Genomic DNA, 12769 nt, shown 5'->3' on the forward strand with positions numbered 1-12769 from the left:
ATGTTGGATACTCATTTTTAGGCCATTAAAAGGAATGGATTAGAGATGCTAAGATTCTCCCAGCCTAATCTCAGTTGCAGAAACACCTGCAAAGGAAGCCTCCACCACCTAGGGCTTATGTAAGCTCCTCAGAACAATTTTCCATCTTCCCTGACCTGAGAACAACTTACCTATGAGGTTTTGTATCATAAACTTGCTGAACCAGATGCAAATGCAGGTGTCCTGTGGCTTTCACAGCTGCGGTTAAATATTGAAATTTAGTTTGGAGATTGCATGTCTTTCTCAGGGTTAGTAGATTGTTTCTTCATTTCCTGTGCTGAGGAAATACAGTCAATTACTGAATTGCAGAATAATGAGCAGTATTTCCACTTGCAAATATGTATTCCTGTCATTTTAATGTGATAAATGCTGGAGATTTCCACAAGCAGGAAGAAACTTTGTTGTTTATTTCTTATTGCAATTCATTTGAGCTGCTTGACTTATACACCTAACAGATGGGCTGAGGTTTTATTTTGTTATTACTGCTGCTGTTTGTATATTCTCAGGAGATTTTGAAAGGATAGTCACCTATGTATAAATGCTTGCCTGGTGAATGGCTCCTATTCAAGAATGCTTGCTCCCTGGCCCCTGCAGCTGGGGTTTGTCCTAGAGCTGTGAGTGCTGGCAACCTTTCCTAGGCCCCCAGACCACCCAACCACCATTGCATCTTCCTGCCCACCCACTGCTGCCTCAGCCCACTGGCTCCAAACCACGGGACCCTGGACTGGGCTGGTGTCTTAGGAACTCTGGCTTCTGACCTTTGCATGAAATGGAGTTTTGTAATCTGGGGTAAAACCTAACAATCCTGGTGTCATATTTTTTTCAATCAAAAAAATTATTCAAATTCTAAACAGATGACTTTCCACCTTGTGAAACGCCAGCCAATAATATCTGCCCTCATTTTGTGAAGGCAATGTGAAGCATGTGGGAATATGCATCTCAGTGGACTTTAGTGTTTCGTGCTGATTGGTCTAATACACACATAACACAGAGAGAGAGAGTGGAGAGGGCCCATGACTTCATTAGATTATCAGAGGGCTTTGTGATCTCTAAAAGAAACCCAGAGGGCTAAATAGCCTTTTAATTAAGTGGTTTTGTTTGTAAGATTCTTTTTAAGAGAAACTCTTTGCTTTGAATACAATTCTTACTTCAATATTTCTTCATGCCAATCCTAAATTTGTCACAAACCTTTTATAAGACAGAGAGACAGAGAGTCAAGACAATTCAAAATCTAATGATTTTGATAAGCTACCATAGCTCAAACCAACTACAATTAAATAACTTACATTTATGTATTACACCTCAGAGAGTTCCAGTTCTCAGTGGACTGGATAATTCTGGATGAGGATATACTTGGGTTTTCCTCCTCACTGCCTGTCCTCTCTCTACTGAATCCTGTATCCCGGGGCTACAGTGTCCACCAGAATCTGTCACAGTATAACCCAGAGATGCTGGAGGTTTTCCTTGTATGGACAACCATCTCAGATACAGATGATCCTGGGAGAGCAGAGGCCCAGAGAGTCTCAGCAGGTGTCCTGGGTCCAGGTCCGCACACATACCTCAGGCCATTTGTGACTGGAGATGGAACAGCACTGAGTCTCCACTACTGGAAACGTGGCCGGGCTAACCCAGGGGCCCAAGGATAATTGCTCTCCATAGGCTTCCAGCCTCCTTCCCTGGGGAGCACTTAGAGGCGGACTCCTGAGTGAAAGGAGCAGCTGAGGTGGTAGTGGGTGCTGGCAGCTGAGAGGGCTGAGGGCCGGGAAATCAATGCCTTTACTTAGGATCTCTGAAGTACCTAGTGCCAGCCCCATTCCAGGGTTGGATCTGCACCTAAACCAGAAGCCAAACATTCTCCAGGCGCCCAGGGCTGTCGAGATGCCTGCTGACACAATGGATGTGAGTCAGTACTTGTGCACATGCACCCAATGTGTGAATTAATTAATTTGTAGGAGGGATATTTTATAAATCCCCTAAGTACTGCAAACTCTCACTCAAAGCAGTCTTCCACAATCAAGTGATAATGAAATTAGCACCAGAAGGAGCTTTCTGAAGAATTTGGGGCAGTGTTAGGAGTGGAGCTTCTCTCTCTCAATCTGTGGGGGCCCCACCCACAGCAGAGGAGATTCTGCTTTCCTGGACACAGGGGCTGTCACTGCAGCCCCACTGGCGGCTTATTTCTATAGCCCTTGATGTCTAGGCGGGTACCCTCTCCTCCTCCTGCCGACACGTTCTGTCTAGATGTGCTGATAGAGATGGTTGTGCCACAGCCTGGAATCAGTGCCAGGGAGAGCCTGCCTCTGCCTAGTGTGTGCTCATCTGATTAAGCCCACCCTCCAGGGCCAGGTTCCTGCTCCTCCCAGACTCCCGCTCCTCTCCACACTTGATCCTCTCTGAGCCCGGCTACTCCACGATGCCTGGCTGCTCCGTAGGCCTCGCTGCTCCCTGATGTCTGCTTCTCCTTGCACTCAGCTCCTCCCTAGTTCTTGCCCCACCCGCCTCAGCCCCTGTCCTGCCAAATATCTCTCCAGGAGCTTTAGTCTCCCCTGCAAAGGGCAGAGATGGGAAGGGAGGCGACTATCACGACTTTCTCTCACCCTCGTGGAGGCCCTTGGTGTCTTAGAGAATTGTGTGCCTGGTGTATCTGAAAATTCCTCCCTGTACCTAGGTGGATCATGCCCCTGGAGCAGAAAAGATGAAAGTCAGGGTCACAGTGAGCTCAGCAAAGGCCCAAGGAGTGGAGACGCTATTGCTCGCCGTCGCCATCAAACGACTTGCCACTACCGCCGGGTTCTAATCCCCATGACCCTCAGAGCCCCCGAAAGTCCTTCATTTGAGAAGTGCCATTTCAGGGCCTCTGCCATGTCCCCTTTCCCTCCCTCAGATGCACCAGGTTTGGGGGTGACTGCCCCAGGAAGCAGGCAAGGAAGGCCTCTGACAGTCCTGTGGAGCCACCCCCTTCTCTACCTCTTCCTTCCGTGTGCAGTCTGGGGGCTGGCAAAAGAGTGGGGTTCACCAACCACATTGGTGGAGGAGTGGGCTGGTTCTGTGAACAGTATCTGCTATCTGTCTCATTTTGGTGTCTGCTGCCTCCTACCCAGCTCCTTAGCCACCAGCAGGAGCTCCAGCAGCACAGGGAGGCCTGCTGGGCTGTTCTTTGAGAGGCTCCACCCCTCTCAGCCATGTCTTATCTCCCTGCTCTTTTTCATACCGACAAGTTTCCACGCAGACATCACCTGAGCCCACCTGGAGCCTTACTATTAAAGACCAAAAGCTTAATTCTCCTTGTCCAACTCATGTTCCAAGAGGAGTCCAGGGTCCCCTGCTCTCCACTCCTAGTCCACTACTACCAAGATCTCTGTGAATTCCTGGAGCTTTACAGCCTCAGAGGCTCTTCGTTTTCTGAGAACGGGCTCAAAATTCCAACTCCAGCAGACTCTCCATCCCACACAAATTGCCTCTCCTCGTGGCTGTGGTCTTTGGCCACATCATTCCAAATGTGAAAACCAGCAACTTGTCTAGGATCCCCTAAGAAAACAAACTTTCACAAGGCATCTGTCGACACAGTAGCTGTGCTAAATGTCTGCAAGGAGGGGGGTCTTTGGTGGTGCCAGAGTTCTTATTACTTCTCCTCAAAAATTACCTTACCTTACATAACCTGATTCTCCACTCTTCAAGGTGGCTTTGCAGATCATCCCCCCCTTAAGCTCATTTCACTGTGGTATTCAGAACCTCTAGCTCCCTGTCCCTCAGAGCTTGAGGTTGAGAGCCCCGCCCTGGAGGGAGGCAGCTCCAGCTTCAAATCCCACTTCCCACGGTTACTGGTGTTTAATGGAGCGTGTATGTGTGTGTGGGGGGAGGCAAATTACATGAGCTCTCTAAGCTTTTCTTCATGGTTTGGGGATAATAATGAGAATACTAATAATCCCTGCTTTATATTTAAATGAGACGATACTAGCATGAGGCCTGGCACATGCTGAGGGATCAGAACATGCAAACCGCTGCTGCTGTTATTGTGCACGGTGCTCGCCACTGCACATCCCCAGAGTCAGCACCATTGGCTCCCTGAGCAGTGAAATCTTCCATTAGCTGCCCCCCAGCTGCACAAGAGAGCAGAAGAAGGCTCGGGCCTGTCTTCCATCCCCTTCCTTTGTCTGCTGGTCTCTGCAGGGGAAAGAAGTAGATACTGACTAGTGGCCCATTGATGTCATGAAGCTGTTGCTGTAGAAGGCACAGCTGATGCGGCAGGTTTGGATTTAAATTGTACTATTTTTTCTCCCTCTGTTACCTAAGCTCTCTCCCCACCCCAATCTACTTAAGTCACCTCAGCAAACACCCAAGACCAAAATGGAGAGATGCTGATAATAATGTAGAGAGTAGCACAACCCACAACGAGACCCCGTCCAAGCTTTCAGACTGAGTGACAGCTGGGTTCCCAGGGAGAACTGACACATTCCCCCCATTCTCATGGCAACCCATGTGAGTGCCAGTTGGAGGGGAGATGGGAGAAGAGTGCTAGACTTCACGACTCAGGCATGGGATGCGGGCTTGGAAACCAAAGAAAGAAACAAATGAAACTCTGCTATTTCAATAGGAATGTAATTTGGAGGGTGATATTCAAATTGAAAATCCTTAGCTGCTACCGCTGATTTATTTCCATCTTATTATGCCACCAGAACTTTACATGTTTCAGTTAAAATTCATCACCTACATTAACCAAAGTTAATGATAATGCAGGGGGTGTGATTATGGACTTTGCGGAACCATTCACATCCTGAGGTTCTACAACAAACCTAATATCTGTGAACTTTTCAGGACTTCCCTAACCAACACCCCCTTTTCTCCTCTTCTCCCTTATCACCCAGCAGCAAGCACTCTCCACTCATCATCCCTCTTACCCATTGAACTCACCATTGCAAAACTGATCTTCACACACGGCTCTGTGTTTACAGTATAGGTTTTATCATTATTGCGATATGGCAAGGCTAACAAATCAGGACACAGCTGCCATTGAAAAGATGGTTTGTTACTCACAGATCCCAAGAGGAGGGGGCGTGCCATGCCACGTGGAGGGGCGCAAACGCGGAAGCACCAGGGTCTGTCACAGGAAGAGAAAGGACCAACTGTGGGCATGAGATTTTAATGTGGTTTCCATGGGAAGGAATGGTGAGACAGGATAAGCAGACTTAGGATCAGCTGTTTTGAATTATTAGAGTGGACCCTGGGGCCTAGACTGTCCCTAGCTGCTTGGTGCCTGGACATGGGGTGAGGTACTAGCCTGAAGTGTGAGAGCCCAACAAAGAAGGCCACTGGGGTGTGGGCTCTGGATTGGTTGGTTTGCATTTGAAAACCACGATCTAGAACTTGGCAGAGTTGTTTGCTATTTTTAAGAATTGGCTACTCCTGGAGGGAGAGAGGGCAGTCCCTCCAGGGTCAGCCAGGGCCCAGGTGTTAAAGCATGAGAAAACAGAAGATAGAAGACATGGTTGATACATTTGGTTATGTCACTCAATACTTGGAAACCTTCAGTGGCTTTCCTTGGCTGTACAGCTGCCATTCAAGTTTCTCCACCTCTGGTCACTGCACGGGGTCTAATCTTGCCCACCACTCTGTAGTTTTGCCCACTTGCACCCTCAGTTCCAGCAAAACTGCACTCCTCAGGGTTTCCCATCAACATAGTAAAAGCAGCATCCTCCTGTGATGTTTCATGCCCCCGACCTGATATCTAGCTAACCAAGGCCTTTCTTCAATGCCGCCAGCTCTGTGAGAATCTTTAGTGGGTGGTGGTAGGAGGGTGGGTTACACAGGTAATACTAGGCACAGAGCTCTACCCCTGGAAGTACCTGGAAAAAAATTCCTGTGTTTCTTCTCTTCCACTCAAATGCTACCTTTCCTTCAAGTTGCAGATAAAACTTCTGTAAGACTCCCCAGCCCATTTGAATTTTCTTGCTTCCTCCTTTCTTCTGACTTTTTATGGGCTTTACAGCTCAAAACTTATATTGTTTATAGTTGTGTAGTGTGTATTGGTTTTGTCAACTCCTTGCCTGTGAGCAACTGGAAACAAGCATCCAGGTGTGCTGTTTGTCATTGCAGAGGCCTCTGCACCTCAGTGCTCTTGAGAGCAGTAATAAACAGGCATTGTTGGATTAGCAAGCACTGAGAACCGCCCTGTGAGGCAGCAAAGTGAACATCAGTTGGGATGTCAGAAGACCTGTATCTAGGATGGATTCTTCAACTGCTTTGCCGTCCTGCCTCTACTGCCCACAAAGCAAGGGGGTTTGCAGACAGGATCTGCAAGTGTGTGAACTCAGAAGCCCTAGTGTGTAACAGCAGTGAATTTTCCTTCCCTGGTTGGAGAGTTTACCTGCTTGTCTTTGCATTTTCAGCTTGGATCCTTCCATGGTGGGGTTCAGGATGTGCCACGAGTGTTACCACATTTTTAGACTTGATCATTCTAGACTTGAACAGTGATTGCCAAAAAGAATAAAAATTAAAAAAATGGAATTTCCATGCTTAGCCTCTGATTTGTCTTTTTTCCACTTTCTTAGGGTGCTAACTACTTTGCAAACAAAAACAAAATGAAAACCATAGGGTCATCTGCCTAGATATTTGCTTATTTTGTTGGCAAGCCTTTGGGAGCTGCACTATGGCCCATCTCCCTGCTCCCACGTCTGGCTTTAGCTCCAGGCTCCCATTTTCCCCAGAGGAATATGTCATCTCAAGGTGATGATATGGCACTGTTAGTGTAGAAATGGCTGTGGCCATCTGGAAGACAAAGAAGATGTGACAGAGAAGGCATAGAGACTGCATATAGGTCGTTGGGTCTCCAGTGGATGTTTCTGGAAGGTTTGTATTTACAGCCTCATGGAGGGCAGTAGGAGAGGAAAGTGGCTTATGTTGCAGAGAGAAAGTTTGTAGAGAGAGCTCTTCTGTCGTGGGTGGTTAAGGCACATGTCTGCTTGGTGGGTGATGGAGGACCCAGGGGAGAACTCAGGTACCATGCCAGCACCTGATTTTTTAATGATATTTTCTTTTTGCCTTTATTTCTATGTGGTTATATCTTAAATGCTAATTTGTCTAGTCTGGTTCTTACCTAAATAAAACAGGATTTATATACCTGACATACACCTATTAAACCTGGTATTTGCACTTATGAGAAAGCAACCACTACTTCCTACTCTCCCTGAAAATGATATCCATTTCCTGGATTCCAGCCTGAATTTGGCCAGTTGTAGAGGAAATATGCCTGTGGCTGAGCACAAACTAATTTTTTTCTTTTCTTTTTTTCCCTCAGGATTACACCTTAACCATGTATTTTCAACAATATTGGAGAGATAAAAGGCTCGCCTATTCTGGGATCCCTCTCAACCTTACTCTTGACAATCGAGTCGCTGACCAGCTATGGGTGCCTGACACATATTTCTTAAATGACAAAAAGTCATTTGTGCATGGAGTGACAGTGAAAAACCGCATGATCCGCCTTCACCCTGATGGGACAGTGCTGTACGGGCTCAGGTCTGTCTGCCTCTTCAGGACCAATTTTGCAGTTGCATGGCGCATTGGCATTGAATTTCTCACTTGAGATGATTATAGGAAGTGAGGCTATGTCCTTAGATTAATTAGGAGACGTTCATGAAACGCTTTGAGCTTTGCAGGAAAAAAAAATCTAATAAATACAAGATTTGGGGCATTACTGTTGCTATAAATAGTTCTCGAGCAAGTGAAAAACAGCCTCCTTGGATTGATTTTATATAATTGGGTTGCCGTATCTGAGAACACAGATTGCCTAAGAATGGATCTCCCATACCATAGCCACAAAGGCCTGTAATTAATATTGCCCTGATGCTGCAGAGGCTTTCAATGAAGTTTTCCCAAAGCTGTTTGCAGAGTCAGAGGAAACGTCTGTTATGCCAATATAGAGTGTAGTCTCCCTGGAGCTTTATGAGGTGGTGCCACCAATATTTATGGGAATGACTAAATGTGAGGCTTCCTGATGAGACTCATCTGTCATCAGGTCTCATAATGAAATCACTTGAATCAGCAAACCAGGCTGCCGTCTCGAATCCTGGGGAAGCCTTGGGCTTCCCTGGTGCCCCGCAAACCGCCAGAACTTCCCATGATGCTCCACCGCTACTGGTGGTTAATTGTTGTGAATATTACCCTTGCTACATGGTACTCTCAAAAATCTTCTGTCTCTTGCATTGATTTTGCACTGATTTTTGTTTTGTTTTAGAGTGTGTGTGTGTGTTGTGTGTGTGCATCTTTCTTTATCTCCAGTGCCCTTGAGGCCTTCTAGGGTGGGCCCCAGTTTTGAGTGGGACATAGGTGGTTATCTTGGAGAAAAGATTTATCTCAAAATGTTGAGAGCTCATAGCCTTTTAACTAAGACTCCAAAAGATCTAAGTGAAATCATAACAATATATATTGAAATCCACACCACTGTGACTTTTAGTGCTCTAAGATGAGTAAAGGGAGTTATTTAACGTTGACTTAAATAGAAAATGTTGAGTAACTTTCTCTAAACAAGGGTGTATACAATCAGAGTCAGAATTTTAGCAAAATCAGACTTTTTTTAACTATAAGAGAACAAAGGTGGCACGTCTTAACCAAGCCATGATGTTACTAGAAAATGAGTCTAGATTGAAGTTTTAGGGGGGTGTTTTCAGTATTTTATATTTTTGCTGGAAATGAGAGGTGTGGTTGTAAAGTTCTGGAGGTTCTGATGAGTACATATCAGTTGTACAAAAGATTATCTAGAAATCTTGTGAGCTTATAATGAGGAGTCATGTCCTTCATTTACCTGCTCCCCCCTAAAAAAACTGGATAGAAGAAACTGTGTGTGTGTGTGTGTGTGTGTGTGTGTGTGTGTATGTGTGTGTATGTGTGTGTGTGTAGTGGGGAGAGAGCAAAAAGAAGCAAATATCAATAAAAATTAAGCTAGGCATTCTTGGCTTTTTAAACAAAAGTTGCTCTTTGAATTCTATTTTTATTTTTGCATTCTTTATTTTCTTACCAGAGGCAGAGAAGGTTAGTATGTTTCTGTTAAATGCAAAGAGCTTTAACTCTGTTATAATAGTGTCATAGTCTTTTTGGGCTACTATAACAAAATACCACAGCCTGGGTGGTTTATGAACAATAGACATTTATTTGTCACAGTTCTGGAGGCTAGAAGTGCAGGATCAAGGTGCTGGCAGATTCAGTGTCTGATGGGGGCCCACTTCTTGGTTCATAATAGATGCCTTCTTGCTGTGTCCCTACATGGTGAAGGGTGAGGGAGCTCTGTGGGGTCTTTTTTTTTTTTCTTGCTGAGGAAGATTTTCCCTGAGCTAACATTTGTCACCAGTCTTCCTCTTTTTGCTTGAGGAAGATTCACGCTGAGCCAACGTCTGTTGACAGTCTTCCTCTATTTTGTATGTGGGTTGCAGCCACAGCATGGCTGCTGACAACTGGTATAGGTCCATGCCTGGGAACTGAACCTGGGCTGCCAAAGCAGAGCGCACTGAACTTAACCACTAGCCCACTGAGCTGGCCCCCAGTGTGGGGTCTTTTTTATAAGAACACTAATCCCATTCATGAGTGCTCCACCCTCCTGACCTGAGCACCCCCACCTCCTAATACCACCACCTTTGAGGATTAGGATTTTAACATTTGCGTTCTGAGGGGACATAAACATTTAGACTATAGCAGACAGAATGATAGAATATGAATGAAAGAACTATAATAAATTTCCAAACCCCATTTGAAAGTGTTGGATTTAGCACCATAAAACAGGTGAGAGCAAGAAAAACCAAGAAAATCAAACTATATCTTTAGCTAATGCTCTGCCTGTAAATTTATATGTAAAAGTTAAATAATAATGGAATAAAAAGCTACGGGAAACTTTCAATAATAAACTTTTTACAATAGCCTAACAAGAAAATCTCTCTAGCCAGATTTACATCCATTACACATCTCAAACAGCCTCTTAAATCAGTAAATGGATTTCTAAATAAGTAGCTGTTTTTATTCAAATGTAGTCTCAATATACTGCTTAGATCTTTATTTAGAACCTCATATTTTCCAAACAGTTTTTCAGATCTATGTGAACCTGAACAAGCTGTCAAAAGGAAAATCTCCAAAAACAGACCACCACATTCTGCACATGCTTAGCGGCTACACTGTGCCATCTGATTCCTTTCGAAATTGGCTAATCTAGAAATTTCTGTCTTGAGATTTAAAAAACACACATAGCTGTAGAGATTAATCTGAATCTGAATTTGAATTAACTTGAATTTTTGGACAGAAAGCATATTAGTATTTCAAAATACTGATAATTTTATTAAATTCATGCATATACATATTCTGTGCTATTTTATGTGAAGTGTTAATTATATATATTCTACATGATATATATACACACACATATATACACATGTGCACACTTTATGTTTTGTGATTTTTGATAAAAAACAAAGTGTTAGTGCTCACATTGGTGGGCCAGCCACCCTCTATCCTCCCCTGGGCCCCAAGCCCCACCTTTCCTCCCCTCTCTTTTTACTGTTGTGCTCACTGGATCATGTTGGTGACATGGCAAGCCAGGGATGGGCCAATATATGTCACCCCAATGATCCATTGTATCCTTTTGGTAAATATGTACCATGGCATGGACCTGGAGGAGGTATGGTGCAGCTGAGGACTTTAGTGGGTTAAATTCCCCGTGAAGGTTCATGGAGCACTGGGTTTGTTGCTGCGCTCCTGCTTGTAAGGTGCTTCTGATAAAGGTCTAACCCAACAGATTACTTTCCTACTGGCTTTATCCCTGAGATACTAGTTGGCCTGGCTGTATCTCTGAGACCTTAAGATTGGATTTTTCTCACCACTGGGTACTGGGTTTGGCCTTCAACCCACCTGTGCAGCAGTAGCCCACTCTGAGTAGGTCAGTCACCATTTACCTTCTCTGGGCTTCTTTTCCTATTTGTGTCCAGCCATTGAAGTACAGGAGCAATGAGAGCTTTTGCTTTATCAAGGGTAGAGGAAGATCTCTGGCTATGGATGAGCTGTCCATGACGTAGGTTTGTACGTCCTCTCAGTCTTATTCTGGGAAATCGTTACTCCATTACTCTGATGACTTTGCAAAAGTAGTCGACTGCTCACACAGATGCTTGAGAGTGATCATGTTCTCGTAGTGGTAAAAGGTCATTTTAAATCATGAACTATTTTTTCAATGATTCTTATAGCCCCTTGAGCTTGCAGCTTGGGCTAACACTAGCTTGAACTCTACTGAATAAGACAAGGAACTGAGCCTCTTGCACAGGTCCAAGTCACCATGTGACGTGAGAGAATGCTCCGGATAGGGCATGCGTACCATCCTAAAATAAAACTTGGGCTCTCTGAAATTTCCTTTGGGCAGTCAAATCTTTTCAGGATCTAGGAAGATCTTGGCTGACTAAGGGGCTCGCAGGTCTTATTCCTGTCACAGCTTTTCTTTGATGGTGGGCTGAAGTTTTCTGCTGTCTGTGAGAAGGCAGAGTCATTATCCTTCTCCTGTCTTCTCATCTTTCTTTTTCAGGCAACTGGTCACCTGATGTCATTGAAAGTCTCACCTTGCACCCTTGACGATACTTGGTAACATGAGCTTTTCTTCAGGCCATGCATTTTATGTCTTTGGACCTTATCTCTGATGCTAGGAATTGGTAATGGGGTCACAAAATAGTATTTGATTTGCTCCAAAAAGCACCTGGGAGTCTGAGGTTGAGGCATCTTCATCAAAACAACGTAGCCATGTTCTGCCTGAGAAGCTTGTTGGAAAATGTATTGTAAAGTTCCCACTTGCTGTTCAAAATTGCTTAAAATTGTTAAAGTTGCCATTCCTATATTTAAAAGGTTGAATATAATGTTAAAATGAAGCTAGAACTTATTTTAGAAGATTTAAGTCATCTTGAATCTAAGTTGTCTCATTGGTTTGGCTGCCATCTTATTCCAGAGCTGTATTTCATACACTGGGTCAAACACCTTTTTTCCCCAGAAAAGCCATAAGCTCATGGAATTAATGAGACCCACATGATTCAAGTGCAGATATGCTTAACTCCCAAATTCTTATTTTGTTACTATCTCCCCATTAATTTTGTGTAAGTAAATAACATAACTGATAAGTTGCTTTCCAAAAGGGATCTTGCCAATTTTCACTCCTGCCAGCAATAAGTTACATGTTAATTTCAGTGTTGTGACACTTGCTTTGGGCTTTATCATTTTTTAGGCTACTGTAAATAATCTGTCTATTTGCTTCATCTTTCAAGGCTGGAGAAAATCACCTGTGTCACTTTAAATTCAGGCTTGTAAAATTCTCTATCCTTCCCAAGCACATCCATTCTTCCTCTACTTATAAGGAGCTTTTCACACCTTCTCTTTGAACTTCCTTCCTCACTCTCATTTGATGACATTACCTCATACTTTAGTTGAAAACACAGAAACTTCTTCATCTTCCCGTTTACAAAGAGACCATCTGACATGCCTGCTGCTCACTCTTTGTCTCCTCTCTCAAAATGGAGAGGGGGTCCTTGACCATTTCAAGAGTCAGCTTCCCTTTGGCATCCTCTTTCTATTCAAGGATCTGGCTCCTGCCATTCTGACCCCTCTCCTTTTACCACTATTCTCCTCTCTTGTTATGCTTTCACTGTGCAGACCTTCTTTCTGCTCTTCAGAAATATCAAGGACGTCCTTGCCCTAGGGCCTTTACACATGCTCTTTCCTG

General features: G+C 44.4%; 1 protein-coding gene across 2 annotated transcripts in view; it reads left to right on the top strand.

Moving 5' to 3' along the window:
- Positions 1-12769, top strand: part of GABRB3 (gamma-aminobutyric acid type A receptor subunit beta3) — a 201221-nt gene that overhangs the window by 137044 nt on the left and 51408 nt on the right. For both annotated transcript variants that reach the window (XM_058542249.1, XM_058542248.1), the window contains one exon: positions 7334-7554. In XM_058542249.1, coding sequence (XP_058398232.1) covers positions 7334-7554 — 221 coding nt within the window. The remainder of the gene's footprint in view (positions 1-7333; positions 7555-12769) is intronic.

The sequence above is a fragment of the Diceros bicornis genome, chromosome 5 (assembly GCF_020826845.1).
Source record: "Diceros bicornis minor isolate mBicDic1 chromosome 5, mDicBic1.mat.cur, whole genome shotgun sequence".
Lineage (NCBI taxonomy): Eukaryota > Metazoa > Chordata > Mammalia > Perissodactyla > Rhinocerotidae > Diceros > Diceros bicornis.